The sequence below is a fragment of the Chiloscyllium plagiosum genome, unplaced genomic scaffold (assembly GCF_037043375.1).
Source record: "Chiloscyllium plagiosum isolate Xiang-an unplaced genomic scaffold, Cpla_swu_hap1 HiC_scaffold_2, whole genome shotgun sequence".
Taxonomy (NCBI): Eukaryota; Metazoa; Chordata; class Chondrichthyes; order Orectolobiformes; family Hemiscylliidae; genus Chiloscyllium; species Chiloscyllium plagiosum.
Window position 1 is genome coordinate 157,648,573 of NW_028270140.1, and position 19,546 is coordinate 157,668,118.

A 19,546-nucleotide genomic window follows, 5' to 3' on the forward strand; every position below is an offset into this window, starting at 1 on the left:
GTGTGTGTGGGTGTGAAGGGTGTGTGTGTATGTGTGGGTCTGAAGGGTGTGTGAGTGTGTGTGGGTGTGAAGGGTGATTGTGTGTGTGGGTGTGAGGGGTGTGTGAGTTTGTGTGTGTGGGTGTGAAGGGTGAGTGTGTGTGTTGGTGTGTCTGTGTGTGTTTGTGTGTGTGGGTGTGAGAATGTGAGTGTGTAAGTATGTGTGACAGAGAGAGAGGCTGAGTATGTATTTTAAGAAAATGGCTGGGACGGTGTATGTAGGGGTTGGGGGTGTTGTTGGGGGATTGTGGTGTTGGTGGAGGATGAGGGTGCTGGTGGGGGAAGGGTGGTGTTGCTGAGGATGGGGGTGTTGGTAGGGATGGAGGTGTTGTTGGGGGTTGGGGATGTTGGGAGTTGGGGGTTGGGGGTGTTGGTGTATGTTGGGGAATGGGGGTGTTGGTGTTGATGGGAGTGATATTGGCTATGGGGTTCTTGTTGGGGGACTGGGGGTGTTGTTGGGGATAGGGGTATTGTTGGGGGATGCGGGTGTTGTTGGGGGAAGGGGGTATTGGTGGGGGATGGGGTACTTGTTGGGGGATGGGGTACTTGTTGGGGGATGGCGGTGTTGTTGGCGGATGGCGGTGTTGGTGGGGGATGGGGGTGTTGGTGGGGAGTGGCGGTGTTGGTGGGTGTGGGGGTATTGTTGAGGGTTGGGGGTGTTGGTGGGGGTTGGGGGTGTTGGTGGGGGTTGGGGTGTTGATGGGGGTTGGTTGTTGATGGGGGTTGGGGGTGTTGGTGGGGGTTAGGGGAGTTGGTGGAGGATGAGGGTGCTGGTGGGGGATGGGGGTGCTGGTGGAGGAAGGGGTGTTGTTGGGGTTGGGGGATGGGGCTGTTGTTGGGGGATGGGGCTGTTGTTGGGGGATGGGGGTGTTGGTGGGGGATGGGGGTGATGTTGGGGATGGGGGTGTTGGTGGGGGATGGGGGTGTTGTTGGGGATGGGGATGCTGGTGGGGGATGGGGGTGTTGTTGGGGATGGGGGTGCTGGTGGGGGATGGGGGTGTTGTTGGGGATGAGGGTGCTGGTGGGGGTGTTGGGGATGAGGGTGCTGGTGGAGGTGTTGTTGGGGATGAGGGTGCTAGTGGGGGATGGGGGTGTTGTTGGGGGATGGTATTCTTGTTGGGGGATGGGATTCTTGTTGGGGAATGGGGGTGTTGTTGGGGTATGGGGGTTTTGGTGGGGGATGGGGGTGTGGTGGGGGTGGGGGTGTTGGTGGGGGATGGGGGTGTGGTGGGGGATGGGTGTGTTGTTAGGGAATGGGGATGCTGGTGGGGGGTGGGGGTGTTGGTGGGGGATGGGGTTCTTGTTGGGGGATGGGATTCTTGTTGGGGAATGGGGGTGTTGTTGGGGGATCGGGGATTTGGTGGGGGATGGGGGTGTGGTGGGGAATGGGGGTGTTGGTGGGGGATGGGGGTGTTGGTGGGTGATGGGGGTGTTGGTGGGTGATGGGGGTGTGATGGGGGATGGGGGTGTTATTGGGGGAAGGGGGTGCTGGTGGGGGAAGGGGGTGCTGGTGGGGGAAGGGGGTGCTGGTGGGGAATGGGGGTGTTGGTGGGGGGTGGGGGTGTGGTGGGGGATGGAGGTGTTATTGGGGGAAGGGGGTGTTGGTGGGGGATGGGGGTGTGGGGGGGATGGGGGTGTTGATGGGGGAAGGGGGTGTTGGTGGGGAATGGGGGTGTTGGTGGGGGATGGGAGTATTGTTGGGGGATGGGGATGTTGGTGGGGGATGGGGGTGTGGGGGATGGGGGTGTTGTTGGGGGAAGGGGGTGTTGGTGGGGGAAGGGGGTGTTGGTGGGGGATGGGGGTGTTGGAGGGGGGTGGGAGTGTTGTGGGGGATGGGGGTGTTATTGGGGGAAGGGGGTGCTGGTGGGGGATGGAGGTGTTATTGGGGGAAGGGGGTGTTGTTGGGGGAAGGGGGTGTTGGTGGGGGAAGGGGGTATTGGTGGGGGATGGGGGTGTTGGTGGGGGATGGGAGTGTGGGGGGTTGGGGGTGTTGTAGGGGAATGGGGGTGTTGGTGGGGGATGGGGGTGTTGGTGGGGGATGGGGGTGTTAGTGGGGGAAGGGGGTATAGGTGGGGGATGGGGGTGTTGGTGGGGGAAGGGGGTATAGGTGGGGGATGGGGGTGTTGGTGGGGGATGGGAGTATTGTTGGGGGATGGGGATGTTGGTGGGGGATGGGGGTGTGGGGGGATGGGGGTGTTGTTGGGGGAAGGGGGTGTGGGGGGGATGGGGGTGTTGTTGGGGGAAGGGGGTGTTGGTGGGGGATGGGGATGTTGGTGGGGGATGGGAGTATTGTTGGGGGATGGGGATGTTGTGGGGGGATGGGGTTGGACCCTTGGACACTGACATCCCTCTGGTGTCATGGGAGTCATGTGGTAATGCTGTTCCCCACCCCCAACACGGTTAAACTAATGGAGAGCACTGACCACCAGGCCGGGACTGAGCTGACCCCCAGGCCAGGACTGAGCTGACCCCCAGGCCGAAACTGAGCTGACCCCCAGGCCGGGACTGAGCTGACCCCCAGGGCGGGACTGAGCTGAGCCTCAGGCCGAAACTGAGCTGACCCCCAGGCCGGGACTGAGCTGACCCCCAGGCCGGGACTGAGCTGACCCCCAGGCCGGGACTGAGTTGACCCCCAGGCTGGGACTGAGCTGACCCCCAGGGCGGGACTGAGCTGAGCCTCAGGCCGAAACTGAGCTGACCCCAAGGCCAAGACAGCTGACCCCCAAGCCGGGACTGAGCTGACCCCCAGGCATGGACCGAGCTGACCCCCAGGGCGGGACTGAGCTGACCCCCAGGGCGGGACTGAGCTGAGCCTCAGGCCGAAACTGAGCTGACCCCCAGGCCGGGACTGAGCTGACCCCCAGGCCGGGACTGAGTTGACCCCCAGGCTGGGACTGAGCTGACCCCCAGGGCGGGACTGAGCTGAGCCTCAGGCCGAAACTGAGCTGACCCCAAGGCCAAGACAGCTGACCCCCAAGCCGGGACTGAGCTGACCCCCAGGCATGGACCGAGCTGACCCCCAGGGCGGGACTGAGCTGACCCCCAGGCCGGGACTGTGCTGACCCCCAGGGCGGGACTGAGCTGACCCCCAGGGCGGGACTGTGCTGACCCCCAGGCCGGGACTGTGCTGACCCCCAGGCTGGGACTGTGCTGACCCCCAGGGCGGGACTGTGCTGACCCCCAGGCTGGGACTGTGCTGACCCCCAGGGCGGGACTGAGCTGACCCCCAGGCCGGGACCGAGCTGACCCCCAGGCCGGGACCGAGCTGACCCCCAGGGCGGGACTGAGCTGGCCCCCAGGCCGGGACTGTGCTGACCCCCAGGCTGGGACTGAGCTGACCCCCAGCTTGGGACTAAGCTGACCCCCAGGGCGGGACTGAGCTGACCCCCAGGCTGGGACTGCGCCTTCCCCCAGGGCGGGACTGCGCTGACCCCCAGGGCGGGACTGCGCTGACCCCCAGGGCGGGACAGAGCTGACCCCCAGGGCGGGACAGAGCTGACCCCCAGGGCGGGACTGAGCTGACCCCCAGGCTGGGACTGCGCTGACCCCCAGGGCGGGACTGCGCTGACCCCCAGGGCGGGACAGAGCTGACCCCCAGGGCGGGACTGAGCTGACCCCCAGGGCGGGACTGAGCTGACCCCCAGGCCGGGACTGTGCTGACCCCCAGGCTGAGACTATGCTGACCCCAGGGCGGGACTGTGCTGACCCCCAGGCCGGGACTGAGCTGACCCCCAGGGTGGAACTGAGCTGACCCCCAGGCTGGGACTGAGCTGACCCCCAGGCCGGGACTGTGCTGACCCCCAGGGCGGGACTGAGCTGACCCCCAGGCCGGGACTGAGCTGACCCCCAGGCCGGGACTGAGCTGACCCCCAGGGTGGGACTGAGCTGACCCCCAGGCCGGGACTGAGCTGACCCTCAGGCTGGGACTGAGCTGACCCCCAGGCTGGGACTGAGCTGACCCCCAGGGCGGGACTGAGCTGACCCCCAGGCTGGGACTGAGCTGACCCCCAGGGCGGGACTGAGCTGACCCCCCGGCCGGGACTGAGCTGACCCCCAGGCCGGGACTGTGCTGACCCCCAGGCTGGGACTGAGCTGACCCCCAGGCTGGGACTGAGCTGACCCCCAGGCTGGGACTGAGCTGACCCCCAGGGCGGGACTGTGCTGACCCCCAGGCCAGGACTGAGCTGACCCCCAGGCTGGGACTGAGCTAACCCCCAGGCTGGGACTGTGCTGACCCCCAGGCTGGGACTGAGCTGACCCCCAGGCCGGGACTGAGTTGACCCCCAGGCTGGGACTGAGCTGACCCCCAGGGCGGGACTGAGCTGAGCCTCAGGCCGAAACTGAGCTGACCCCAAGGCCAAGACAGCTGACCCCCAAGCCGGGACTGAGCTGACCCCCAGGCATGGACCGAGCTGACCCCCAGGGCGGGACTGAGCTGACCCCCAGGCCGGGACTGTGCTGACCCCCAGGGCGGGACTGAGCTGACCCCCAGGGCGGGACTGTGCTGACCCCCAGGCCGGGACTGTGCTGACCCCCAGGCTGGGACTGTGCTGACCCCCAGGGCGGGACTGTGCTGACCCCCAGGCTGGGACTGTGCTGACCCCCAGGGCGGGACTGAGCTGACCCCCAGGCCGGGACCGAGCTGACCCCCAGGGCGGGACTGAGCTGGCCCCCAGGCCGGGACTGTGCTGACCCCCAGGCTGGGACTGAGCTGACCCCCAGCTTGGGACTGAGCTGACCCCCAGCTTGGGACTAAGCTGACCCCCAGGCTGGGACTGCGCTGACCCCCAGGCTGGGACTGCGCTGACCCCCAGGGCGGGACTGAGCTGACCCCCAGGGCGGGACAGAGCTGACCCCCAGGGCGGGACTGAGCTGACCCCCAGGGCGGGACTGAGCTGACCCCCAGGCCGGGACTGTGCTGACCCCCAGGCTGAGACTGTGCTGACCCCAGGGCGGGACTGTGCTGACCCCCAGGCCGGGACTGAGCTGACCCCCAGGGTGGAACTGAGCTGACCCCCAGGCTGGGACTGAGCTGACCCCCAGGCCGGGACTGTGCTGACCCCCAGGGCGGGACTGAGCTGACCCCCAGGCCGGGACTGAGCTGACCCCCAGGCCGGGACTGAGCTGACCCCCAGGCTGGGACTGAGCTGACCCCCAGGGTGGGACTGAGCTGACCCCCAGGCCGGGACTGAGCTGACCCTCAGGCTGGGACTGAGCTGACCCCCAGGCTGGGACTGAGCTGACCCCCAGGGCGGGACTGTGCTGACCCCCAGGCTGGGACTGAGCTGACCCCCAGGCTGGGACTGAGCTGACCCCCAGGGCGGGACTGTGCTGACCCCCAGGCTGGGACTGAGCTGACCCCCAGGGCGGGACTGAGCTGACCCCCAGGCTGGGACTGAGCTGACCCCCAGGGCGGGACTGAGCTGACCCCCCGGCCGGGACTGAGCTGACCCCCAGGCCGGGACTGTGCTGACCCCCAGGCTGGGACTGAGCTGACCCCCAGGCTGGGACTGAGCTGACCCCCAGGGCGGGACTGTGCTGACCCCCAGGCTGGGACTGAGCTGACCCCCAGGCCAGGACTGAGCTGACCCCCAGGCCGGGACTGTGCTGACCCCCAGGCTGGGACTGAGCTGACCCCCAGGCCGGGACTGAGCTGACCCCCAGGCCGGGACTGAGCTGACCACCAGGCTGGGACTGAGCTGACCACCAGGCTGGGACTGTGCTGACCCCCAGGCTGGAACTGAGCTGACCCCCAGGCCGGGACTGAGCTGACCCCTGGCGATGAGCTGAGGCCGAGGCTTAACCGAATCAGCCCGGAGCCCTGGGCCCTACCAAGGAGTAGGCTGACATCTTCAACCACCCCGACTGGGCTCCAGGGACAGACTGTGGGCTGGGGAAAGGGTGTGCATTTGTATAGTGTCTCACACGTCCACAGGGAATGCCACGGCTGAGATTTTCAGCCATCTCTGTCCTTCAGGCAAACACAGCAGCTACCTTTCACAGAGCAGGACTCCACAAATAGGCAGAGTGACCAGGGGCTGGCCGTTCAGTTGCTGGAACATTCCTTGAGGAGTGAACCCCATCCTTGTGTTGTTGGGGAGGGGGGGGGGTGGTCCTGTCTCCCTCCTGAAACTGCTCAATCCTGTGGCAATCGTCCAGAACAAGCAATTCCAGTCTCTGGGTTCCTGCGACAAATGTCCCCTTAAATTCCTCTTGGTTCACACAAAGCAAGGGAAAAAAAAACTCAGCTCCTCTGTCAGACTCACAGATCAGATTCCACCCTGTCCTAAACTTTCAGGTCATGAGAATATACTGAGATAGCAGTTGTAGGTGGCCATTCAGCCCTCAGAATGGGTCTGTCATTTCAAACCCTCCTGGCTCGCCTGCATCCTCTGCCTCACTTTGCGGCAACAAGAGAGCGCCCACAGTTGGCCCAGGCTCAGAAACCAAGGCAGCTCAACTCAGAAACACACAATCCCTCCAGGGTGGGAAGAGGCCATTCGGCCCATCGAGTTCACACTGACCCTCCAAAGACCATCCCAACTTGACTCAACCACCTATCCAATCCTATTCCTGTAATTCTGAATTTCCCACGGCCAATCCACCCTGACCTGCACATCTTTGGACTGTGGGGGGAAACCCACGCAGACACGGGGAGAATGTGCAAACTCCACACAGACTGAGGTTGGAATCGAACCGGGGTTCCTGGCGCTGGGAGGCAGCAGTGCTGACCAGTGATTTGATTTATTGCAGTCACGTGAACCTAACTACAGTGAAAAGCTTTGTTTTGCAAACAATACAGGCAAGTCATAGCAACCAGTGAAACCCAGGCCACAAGATGTTTATACAGCGTGAGACATACAGGGTTATATTGCACTGGAAGGTCACAAAGTCAGATGACCATTGTTTTAAATTAGACAGGTCCATTCGTCAGTCTCCTCAAACCGAGTATACAAAGCATTGAGCACATCAGGTAAGGATGTGTGTTTACCCGTTATCTTGTTCAGCTTCACTTCGTATCTGGACTGCTACAGGCGACGGGGGTCTGTAGGGTGTGTTTGGGTCACTAACTCGGTCTCTGATGGCTTTGCGGGGTCCATACCTGGATTTTCATGGATGCAGCTGGGTCATCCCGAAGAAGGGCTTACGCCCGAAACGTCGATTCTCCTGCTCCTTGGATGCTGCCTGACCTTCTGCGCTTTTCCAGCAACACATTTTTCAGCTCTGATCTGCAGCATCTGCAGCCCTCACTTTGTTCCTCAAACCTGGGACAAACTGGGAAGTCCACTCTCTGCTGAAGACCAGGCAGCATTCAAGTCGGGATGACCCAGCTGCATCCATGAAAATCCAGGTATGGACCCCGCAAAGCCATCAGAGACACCAAGAGACCGAGTTAGTGACCCAAACACACCCTACAGACCCCTGTCGCCTGTAGCAGTCCAGATACGAAGTGAAGCTGAACAAGATAACGGGTAAACACACATCCTTACCTGATGTGCTCAATGCTTTGTATACTCGGTTTGAGGAGACTGACGAATGGACCTGTCTAATTTAAAACAATGGTCATCTGACTTTGTGACCTTCCAGTGCAATATAACCCTGTATGTCTCACTCTGTATAAACACCTTGTGGCCTGGGTTTCACTGGTTGCTATGACTTGCCTGTATTGTTTGCAAAACAAAGCTTTTCACTGTAGTTAGGTTCACGTGACTGCAATAAATCAAATCACTGGTCAGCACTGCTGCCTCCCAGCGCCAGGAACCCCGGTTCGATTCCAACCTCAGTCTGTGTGGAGTTTGCACATTCTCCCCGTGTCTGCACCATTTTCGTTGGTGCACTGTCTTCGTGGCATTTGCTAATAAGATCTGTAACGGTAGTGGCATATTCGTCTAGGTTTTCCGCTACGGTGCACCGATTCCCAGCGGTCCCAGAGACACTGTTCTGCTGGCTCGGACCAACATTGCATTTCTTTCTGTGGAGGCGTCTCCTGTTTTAGGCTTCTGTTTGTAACCGTGATCTGATGGAGACAGTGTGCTGCCGTAGAGGAAGCCTTACCCTGGAGCCACCTTTGTCTCCAGCGCCAGTGGTTGGGCTGAGTGGCTGGTTTGTGGGCAGGACGGGATTGATGGGAGCTGTGGCACACTGCTCTGTGTAGCCCAGGCAGATATGGAGGAGACATGGACCGCTCTTGGTAAGGGTCACTACCCGGGCAGTGTCAGAGCCAGAGTCTGGCTCAGTGCCCTGAATCGGGAGGAGGAACAGTTGATATTTTATTTGTTTATTCACTCGTGGGGTCTGGATTTTGCTGGCCAGGCCAGCATTTATTACCCATCCCTAATTGCCCAGGGGGCAGTTAACAGCCAACCCCGTTGCAGTGGGTCTGGAGTCACATGTAGGCCAGACCAGGTAAGGATAACATATTCCTTCCCTAAAGGATGTTAGTGATCCAGATGGATCCATGGTGATTATCAAACACTTAATTCCAGATGTTTAAAAAATGGAATTTCAATCCCACCATCTGCCCTGGCAGGATTTGAACACAGGTCTCCAGGAAGATGGGGCGTTCTTCCTCCAGGCGTCTGGTGGTGAGGGAGCGGTGGTGAAGGAGGCCCAGGACCTCCATGTCCTCGGCAGAGTGGGAGGGGGAGTTGAAATGTTAGACCACGGGGCGGTGTGGTTGATTGGTGCGGGTGTCCCGGAGATGTTCCCTAAAGCAGAGGTCCTGGGCCTCCTTCACCGCCGCTCCCTCACCACCAGACGCCTGGAGGAAGAACGCCTCATCTTCCGCCTCGGAACACTTCAACCCCAGGGCATCAATGTGGATTTCAACAGCTTCCTCATTTCCCCTTCCCCCACCTCATCCTAGTTCCAACCTTCCATCTCAGCACAGTCCCCATGACTTGTCCAGACTTGTCCGACCTGCCCAGCTCCTTTCCCACCTATCCACTCCACCCTCCTCCCTGATCTATCACCTTCATCCCCTCCCCCACTCACCTATTGTACTCTATGCTACTTTCTCCCCACCCCCACCCTCCTCTAGCTTATCTCTCCACGCTTCAGGCTCTCTGCCTTTATTCCTGATGAAGGGCTTTTGCCCAAAACGTTGATTTTACTGCTCCTTGGATGCTGCCTGAACTGCTGTGCTCTTCCAGCACCACTGATCCAGAATTTTGGGATTCATAGTCCAATGATAACACCACTGGGTCATCACCTCCCCAACTGGGGGCTCTCCATCCACTGAAGACCCATCGGTTCATGCAGAACACGGAAGGTGGGACAAGCATTGACCGTGAAGGCTCCTGTGGTCAGCAAGCTGCTGCTACTGACTGGGTTTTGGCCTGAAGGATGGAGATTTAGTTTCTCTCTCGGAGGGGATTGGGAGTCTTTGGAACTCACTTGCTCAAACAGTTGGGGGTGCAGGATGCTTGAACATTTTTAAAGCAGAGGGAGATAGATTCTTGATGACTGAGGGGGATGGAGGATTATCAGGGGAGCATCCAGGAAGGTTGAGTTGACAGTAAAATTAGAGTAACCATCGTCATATTGAATGATGGAACATGCTGGAAGGGGATGTGGTGTACTCTTGTTCCTTGATTATAGAAAGAACATGTTCTAGAATGGATCTTGCTGAAGACAGAGAGACAGACAGGCAGACGGAGGGACAGAGAGAGACAGAAACAGACAGACAAACAGAGAGGCAGACGGAGAGACAGAGAGAGACAGAAACAGACAGACAAACAGAGAGGCAGACGGAGAGACAGAGAGAGACAGAAACAGACAGACAAACAGAGAGACAGACAGGCAGATGGAGAGACAGAAACAGAGAGAGACAGACACAGACAGACAGACAGACAGAGAGACAGACACAGACAGACAGACAGACAGAGCGACAGACACAGACAGACAGAGACAGACAGACAGACAGACACAGACAGACAGACAGACAGAGAGCTGTATCTTGATGAAGTTCGAACTTGTATGTGTCAGAACGAAAACACAAGAATCACAAATTGCACAGCCTCAGAATTTACATCACAGCAGAATCAGGTGTCGATTGGCTGGCAAGTTGACCCTGATTGGACAAGCTGTTGCCATGGAGAAAGCAGTAGGACCGAAAGGCTCCCAAAACTCCTGGATAGGTTTTATTTTTTTTTTCTTTTTCTTTTTTTTTGTAGTGCTTATTTTATCCCCAGCACCCATGGTGTGTGTGTGCAGGTGTGAGACACAGTGAAAGACACAAAGTGCACGAATCTTTATTCAATTTCCACCACCAGGAAGATAGGAAAACCCCCGGGTGGTCAGTGATGGATAGGTTTTATTAAAAAAGCACAGGAATGTTCCTATTGGCTGCAAAGAACAAATTGTTCTGATGAAGGAATGTCACTTGAAGGAAAACTAACTGAGCTCCACGAGATATCGGAACTACCCGAACTATCCTAACAAAGTGACATTGCCTTTAAGAGAGAAGTGAGCAGATGCTGCTTTAAGGAGGCTGGTTGTTGACAGTTTCCAGACGAGAGAGGGAATGTTCCGGATAGAGGCCAGCCCTGACCTTATCCATCTGGCTATGATCACTGCTGCCAACTCCCAGCATCCTTTCCCAACGCTGTTTCCTGGAAGGGGAAAGGTCACCATTTAGGAACAGTCAGTCAGTAACTCAGACTGTTTGAGTGTTTCTCTCCCACACTTTATTAGACAGTCCTCACTATGTTCACAAATCAACCAAATCCCCGTCACATTCACTGATATCGGGACATTCCAGTAAAACCACCACACCGCACACACCTGACTGTCCAGCTCACTGCCCTCATAGACTACACCATAAACCCCCACACCCCCCCCCATCTCCCACACCCCATCCCCTCCCCCCTTCTCCCACACCCCATCCCCTCCCCCCTCTCCCACACCCCATCCCCTCCCTGTCTCCCACACCCCATCCCCTCCCCCGTCTCCCACACCCCATCCCCACCCCCGTCTCTCAAACCCCATCCCCTCCCCCGTCTCCCACACCCCATCCCCACCCCCGTCTCTCAAACCCCATCCCCTCCCCTGTCTCCCACACCCCATCCCCTCTCCCATCTCCAAAATCCCATCCCCTCTCTGTCCCCTCCCCCATCCCCTCCCCGTCTCTTTCACCCCATCTCCTCACTCCCCGTAAACAGTAATAGACTCACCAACTTTAAGTACATTTGAGACATCATTGGACAAGCATATGGACGTACATGGAATAGTGTAGGTGGGATGGGCTTCAGATTGGTATGACAGGTCAGCACAACATCGAGGGCCAAAGGGCCTGTACTGCACTGTAATGTTCTATGTTCCATGTTCTATGTTCCTCAGCTTTCTGACCCATGACCCCTCAGGACAGGGAGGCAGAGCCTGAATAAAAGTCAGGAGGTTTTGCGGTAACTGTAGTCAGGACACAGCTGGAATACGTGAGCAGTTTTAGGTCCCTTATCTCAGGAAAGACAGACTGACATCGGAGTCAGTGCTGGGAAGGTTCCCTCACTGATCCCGGGGATGGAGGGAGTGTTCTGTGAGGGGAGGTTGAGGAGGTTGGGCCGGTGCTCATTGGGGTTTAGAAGGATGAGAGGTGACCTTACTGAAACGTGCAGGATTCTCAGGGGATGTGACAGGGGGAGATGTGGGAAGGGTGTTCCCCCTTGTGAGGGAGAGACTAGGACCAGAGGGAATCATCTCAGAATAAGGGCTCACCCATTGAAGACAGGGATGAGGAGGAATGTCTTCCCTTGGAGGGGAGTGAATCTGTGGGAGTCTTTCCCCCTGAGGGCTGTCGGGGCTGGGTTGTGTTTAACAAGAGACAATCTAACCACTACCCCTGGATGGTGTTACCATGACTGAATCCCCCACTGTCAACATCCTGGGGATTACCGTGGATCACAAACACAACTGGACTCACAATATAAACACGGTGGCTACAAGAGCAGGTCAGAGGCTAGGAATACTGCAGTGTTATGAAGTTGAGTGCATGTACTATACCTTTAAGAGAGAGTGAATGCTGTTTTGAATTGAGAGATTATAAGTATCTGTGTATATGACTAGATGGCAGTCCCACAGTGTACTGGAAAATTGAAAATATGTAAGATTTGGCTGTGAAATGGATACCTAAGTTTTGGTTGCTGTTTTGACACCAATTTAAATTTAACCAATCAGATTAAATTATGCCCCAGGATACTAAAAGCTATTTGAGTTTGAGTTTATTGTTTTGCCAACGTCGAACCAATGAGATGATCTGATGTTGGGGTTATAAAAAAGGCAAAAGTGAGGACGGCAGATGCTGGAGATTAGAGTCACAATCAGAGTGGTGCTGGAAATACGAAGAAGGTCAGGCAGCATCTGGGGAGCAGGAAAATCACCGTTTCCGGCAGAGGCCCTTCATCAGGACATTCCTCGGATGCTGCCTGACCTGCCTGAGTTATAAAAAAGGCGGGTATTTCGAAAGTCAGACAGAGCAACTGTCACCAACACAGATTCAAGAAATTAGGAAACACTTTCTATCATGTGAACAGATTCACTGTAAAAATAAAGAGGATGACCCAGGGAGCTCTTCAGCCGGAAGGAGAAAGACACAGAAGGTGACAACGGCTGTGTGGTTTTGAAATTAAGTTGACATAATTTTAATAAGTGTTTTATTGGAACAGTATTTTATTATAGAGTTGGAGGCAGATAGTAAGCAGTTCAGAGAAAGGGAGGTGTAGAGTTGTGAAAAGTTGTTGTTTAATGTTCACTTTGAGAGTTAAAGAATAAATTGATGTTATTTTCTTTAAATAGTGGAGATTGGGAGTTCTCTGTCACTCACACACATTTTAACAGATTACGAGGCGAGGTGAACTTTTCTGCGTGTTTGGTTTAATTAACAAAGGGGTTCACCGCCGTGTCATAACAGTTTTGGGGCTCAGGTCTGTGATTTGGACAGATCCAGTCTGAGACTCGGACAGATTTGGGGTACGAAACATCCCAGCAGATTTCAACACTTGGTGTCCTCGATCTATAAATGAAACTTAGCTGAGACCATTTGTTTAATTTCGGTTAAAAGTGAGGGAAATGGCTCTTAAGATTGCTAAAGAGGTTCTGGGGTTTGAAGGTGATTCCCAAAATTGCCAAGAAAGTTTAGAAAAGACAGAGGAAAGACACACTTTTAGAATTAGTGAATAGGTTAGAATTGGGCTTAACCAGGGACAAGGAGAATGCTGAGACTGTAACGGAGTTGGTCAGAGAAACAGACAGGTGCAGTCGAGTTCGAAAAACTTCAATTACGATTGAGGCAAATGGAGTTAGAAGATAAAGAAAAGGGAAAGAAGGGCCATGAGAGAAGAGAGAGAGAGAGAGAGAGAAAACGGAGAGGGAGAGAAGGTTCTTAGCTGAGCAAACAGAAAGAGAGAGAGAATTTGAACTTGAAAGTTGCGAATTAGTCAGGAAAGTCAAGTTAACAGGATGGAGATGAAGAGAGAAGGTAGTGATATATACAAATATGGTAAACATTGCCACATTTTGATGAGAAAGACGTCGAAGCCTTCTTTATTTCATGTGACAAACTGGCTCGGCAGGTGGAGTGGTCAGTGAACGTGTGGGTAATGCTCGCTCAGACCAAGCTGGTGGGCAGACCTCGTGAGGTGTTTGCGGTGCTGCCTGATGAGGGGTGAAGAGATTATGCAGATGTCAGACAGACTATTTTGAGTGTCTATGAATTGGTACCAGAAGTGTATAGACAGCGGTTCAGAAACATAAAGAAAAACCAGGTCAGACTTATGTTGTGTTTGAAAGAATTAACCATAGATGGGTGCGGGCCTTAGAAATAGATAAGACCTGTGAGGCTCTAGGAGAGGTTATTCTGCTGGAGACGTTTAAAAACTCACTTCCAGAGATGGTAAGAATTCACGTGGATGAACAGAAAGTTAAAGAAATGAGAAGAGCAGCAGAGATGGCAGATGAATATAGAGTCATAGAGTCCTAGAGATGTACAGCATGGAAACAGACCCTTCGGCCCAACCCGTCCATGCCGACCAGATATCCCAACCCAATCTACTCCCACCTGCCAGCACCCGGCCCATATCCTTCCTAGAAATGTGCTGCATTGGCGCGTAAGGTGAAGTTTAGCTTCCGACAGGAATTTCATCCTGTGAGGGACAGAAATTGGGAGTAGGGGAGGTCCTACACTACAGGCCAAAGAGTAGACCACATTGGGAACAGATCACCACAGGTGAAAACAGAAACCCCAAGGGAGTGGAAAGGAGGTGAAAGGCCTCAGGTGTTTTCACTGTAATGGAGTGGGACACAGAAACTCACTGTGCCGATGGTTTAAGAAGGGCACCGGGAAAAGGTGCCAGAAGATGGGACACGTAAAGTCACAGTGCTGGGGTTAAAGAAAGGCATTGTGGGAAAATATGTGGTAAGAGAGGCGAGGCCAATGGGATTAGTGAAAGTAGTAAAGGAGACCCCAAGAAATGTAGAGGGACTGCAGGAGAGTGCACAGCCTCGGCAGGGACTGGGTATTGGGTTAGCGCCCGATCTCTACAAAGACTTCACCTCTGTCGGTAAAGTTTACTCAGTAAGAACAGGGGGGACAAGGGACACAATTTTGAGAGATACGGGAGATAATCAGTCTTTAATAGTAAGCGGTGAAAGTATTTGCACTCTTTCTGACATGTTACCTGAGAGAGTGGTAATTTGTGGAATAGACGGACAGAAATTTCCCTTGTGTAAGATCAGGTTGGAATGCCAAATCAAGACTGGGGAAGTAACAGTGGGAGCGAGTGACAGAGTGTCAGTTCCAGGAATTCAGTTTGTTCTTAGGAACAATTTAGCAGGATCCAAGGTGGGAGTGACGCCCCTTTGTTGTGGAGAAGCCAAAGAAAGATCAAGGAACTTAGGAGTTAAAAGACAAATATCCTGGAGATTTTCCAGAATGTGTAGTAACAAGATCCCACTATCATAAATCACAGCAAGAAGCAAAACCTAAAGAGAAAGACGAAGGAGTTGAGGTTTAGTTAGTCGACACCCTGTTTGACTTAATACTGCAGGAAAAACCTGAACAGGCAGAGGGTCAGGCAGAAGTGTTTAGTCCTGAAAGGCTAATGTACTTACAACAGAAAGGCGAGACAATAAATGGTATATATATTGATGCATATTCAGAAAAGGAATCAGAATGTAGTGCCCAGGGTTATTGTTTTAAAGATAGAATCCTAAGAGGGAAATGGAGACCACGGCAGGTTAGTGGAGAGGAGAAATGGGCAGAAGTGCACCAGATTGTGTTGCTGGTAGCATACAGACAGGAAATATTACAGCTAGTACTTGAATTACCAGTAGGAGGTCATCTAGGTGTGAGGAAGATTCAGACTGAGGTATAAAAGCATTTCTATTGGCCTGGACTGCACAAGAACGTGATTAAATTTGATGTACATGTCATAGATGCCAAATGGTAGGTAAGCCACAGGCAGTAATAAAACCAGCCCCTTTAAATAAACTTGTCAACTTGGTCTTTATTTTACTGGAATGTACAAACTCCATGTCATATAGATGGTGGAGTTCCAATATAAGCTGTACCAGCATGAAAGAAAGAGCTCATTGTAATTTATTTTGGTATATGCTTTGCTGAAAGTTGGTTAATCTAAGAGGCCTCTGGTTTTGGTGCCGTGAGCTGTGCACTCCCGCTCACTCTGTGATGGATCAGAGGCACAGTCAGCTGTCCTCATTGCACAGGGTCCTGGGGATTTTCCTCAGGGGCTGTACACATCCGAAAGTTAATCTTCTTGCATTTCATCGCTCCCAGCATGCAAAGGCTGACATTTCTCTCAACAGAACCTAAGACGACACAATAATCCTTCGCATCTCCCTTCGGACATTGATTGGGCAGGAGACATCTGCACCTCGACTCTGAGGGAAAGGCAAAGAGATGGTCAGTGTTAGACCCTGACAGGAGGAGGAAGCAGAAAACCCCATCTCTACTCTGCCCAAGATCGATCATTCCATCAAACCGTGGGTTACGCTGACCTCAGTCTGCAGGTAGTGGCTTCCAGTCCAGTTTGAGCACATTCAGCGCTGTACCGAGGGAGTGCTGCATGGTCAGAGGTGAGGCTTTTCCCATTTGATAATAACGAGAGGGCCTCGTCTCTACTCTCGGGTTCGGCTGTTTGGGCTCTCGCTGCCTCCAGTCAGCGTTAGAATAAAGACCGTCACCCAAAACTGTTTGGCAGTGAAACCTGGTGAGTGCCCCCCCGCGGGAGGTCCTCACTTCACAGAGTCACAGGGTCAGTTTATTTTGATATATGCTTTGCTGGAATATCTAAGTGGCCTCTGGTTTCAGTGCTGTGAGCTGTGCACTCCCCCTCGCTCTGTGATGGATCAAAGGCACAGTCTGATGTCCTCATTGCACCTGGTGCAGACACAGGCTATTCAGCCCCATCATGTCTGCACTAGCCTCATCAAATGAACATCATTTCCTGAGGCCAATCGCCTGTCTTATCCCTACTTCTGTCCAAATAACCATCCAGTTCCCTCCTGAACCTGCCCCCATCACATTTCCAGATAATGCCCTAACCACTCACTGGGCAAAAGTGCAATTTCTCACATCACTTCTGTTTCTTTGGCCCCTCATTTTAAATCCATGTCCTCGCGTTCTCCTTTAACAAGTGGGAAGAGCTTCTCCCAATCTGCTCTGTCTGGGTCCCTGTTTCTGCCGCTCAGACCCCCTTGTCAGCTGCCTTCCCTACAGGAGACCACGGAGCCAGTAACCAGCCACGGAGAGGGTAAGGCCCATTAGGGACTCAAGCAGCTAATTGTGTGCAGAGCTGGAAGGTGTCAGGGAGGTTTGAATCGGGGATTTGAGAAATGTCAGAGAGCTCGGGGACAGCTAAAGGGGTAACATTATTCCAGAAGGGAGCAAGGGGTAAACCAGGATAATACAGACCAGTGAGGATAACATCAGTGGTGGAGAAACTATTGGACAAAGTTCTGAGGGACAGAACTAATCTCAGCATTACCCTCTGTTATCTCTTCAAAAACTCCAGAAAATTATTTGAACATAATTTCCCCTTTAGAAATCCATATTGACTCTTCCCAATTATCCTCATTTTTTCCATGTAACGACTGTTTCTTGACGTTTCCGCAACACAGGGATGAAACTAACTGCTCTGTAATTACTGGGCTTATCCTCACAACCCTTCTTTAACAATACTGGAATGTTTTCAATTCCCCAGTCTCTGGTGCCTCCCTGACTCTGGGGAACATTGTGACCCAACCCCTCACTTCCTTGGCTGCCTCTTGTCTGGTCCCGGTGCCTCTGTTAGCTCCAGTGCCAACAATCTCCCCAAGGCTTTGTCCTGGTTGATTGTGACCTTTTTTATCGATTTCTCTTCTGTCACTGAGACCTGGGCAGTATGTACAGGTGAGCACACCCTCAGTCCGTGCAGAGATCTACGCGGCCCCCGCTAGTCACCAGGTCAGGGAAACCACAAGGTCCTTTAATGAACACAGCAACAGGACGAGGCCATTCAACCCCTCTAGCCTGTTCTATGAGATGGTGGCTGCCCTGTAAGCCGAACTCCATATTCCTGCCTTTGGCCCATCTCCCGAAATACATTTGTTGAACAAAACCCGATCTCTCTCAGGTTGAAACGTAACAACTGACCCGGTGTGCATTTATGGGAGAGAATTCCAAACCTCCCCCAGACTGTGCGTGTCGAATGGGGAAGGGGCTCTCATCCTAAACACAGGAGAGTTACCTGCAGCATGGCAAGTGAGTTCACTTCACTCAATGTGATGTTAACAGAGACGCTAGGAGGAGTGAGGACGGAGGGAGGGTCTGCTCAGAGACACTGTGCTGCTCTCCCACTGAGGGAACATGACCTGACAGTATTGCACATGGGAGTGTCGCCATGGGTACGGGCCCAACACCCTGTGATGGTGACCATCAAACTGTCACAGCACACAAACATCCAAACCAGGAGGCCATTCAGCCCCTCCACCATCCAATACGATCATGGCTGATCATTGAGCCCAGTCCCCTGTTCCTCCTTTCTCCATTTGATCCCTCTAGCCCTAAGAGCTATAGGTTTGTTCAGGAGGAGGCCATTAAACCCCATGGCATTGTGGGTACCGCGCTGTGCCACTGACAGAATGGGTGAGCCACAGGGTTACCCACGCTGCTGACCCGGGTCACAGACGGGGAGGGGGGGGTGGATGTGGAATCGAGTTTCCACACTTCCAGGCTGACGCACTCTTGCCTGAGGGCTCACTCTCCAAACGGCGGGACTGTCTTACCTGCACACCGCTCCCACTCGTAGCAGGTGTCGAGAAACTCACAGAGCTCCCTCTTGGAGCTGAAGGTGGAGAGGCGGGCTCTCTCTGCTGCCCACAGGAGGTCCATGTCCTCACACTGACCATCCTTCACCAGCTGCAGCTCCTGGCCCACACACCTCCTGGCCAAGTAGGCACAGCGTGAGGTATTGAGCATGCTCCCAGCTCCAACATCATACACACACAGCTCGGAACCTGGGTCTCTCCTGGGAATACAAAGGCAGCTAGTGAGGATGTTAGCAAGGGACTACACACACTCACTCACACACTCACTCACACACACACTCACACATACACTCACACATACACTCACACATACACTCACACTCACACACACACACACTCACACACTCACACACACTCACACACACACACACTCACACTCACTCACACACACACTCACACTCGCACACATACACACTCACACTCACACTTACACACACACACACACTCACACACTCACACTCACACACACTCACACACTCACACACATACACACACACTCACACTCACACACACTCACACTCACACTCACACACACACACTCACACTCACTCACACACTCACACACACACATACACTCACACTGACACACTCCCACACTCACACTCACTCACACACATACACTCACACTCACACACACACACACTCACACTCACACTCACACACACACACTCACACACATACACACACGCTCACGCTCACACTCACACACACACACTCACACACACACTCACACACACACATACACTCACACTGACACACACACACACTCACACTCACTCACACACATACACTCACACTCACACACTCACACACACACTCACACTCACACTCACTCACACACACACTCACACACACACTCACACTCACACTCGCACACATACACACACTCACACACACACACACACTCACACACTCACACACACTCACACACACTCACACTCACACACACACACACTCACACTCACACACACTCACACTCACACACATACACACACACTCACACTCACAAACACTCACACACACTCACACTCACACACACTCTCACTCACGCTCACACTCACACACACACATACACTCACACTGAGACACACACACACTCACACACTCACACACACACTCACACACACACACTCACACTCACACACACACACACTCACACACATACACACTCTCACTCACGCTCACAC

At 54.3% G+C, this 19,546-nt stretch overlaps 1 protein-coding gene across 1 annotated transcript in view; it reads right to left on the reverse strand.

Moving 5' to 3' along the window:
* Positions 1-15,518: 15,518 nt before the first annotated feature.
* LOC122546656 (complement component C6-like) overlaps positions 15,519-19,546 on the reverse strand; it is a 64,693-nt gene continuing 60,665 nt past the window's right edge. The window contains exons 4-5 of the mRNA XM_087975195.1: positions 18,318-18,559; positions 15,519-15,932 (exon numbers count right to left, since the gene is read on the reverse strand). Of these exons, the coding sequence (XP_087831321.1) occupies positions 15,748-15,932; positions 18,318-18,559 (427 nt within the window). The 3' untranslated portion in view covers positions 15,519-15,747. The remainder of the gene's footprint in view (positions 15,933-18,317; positions 18,560-19,546) is intronic.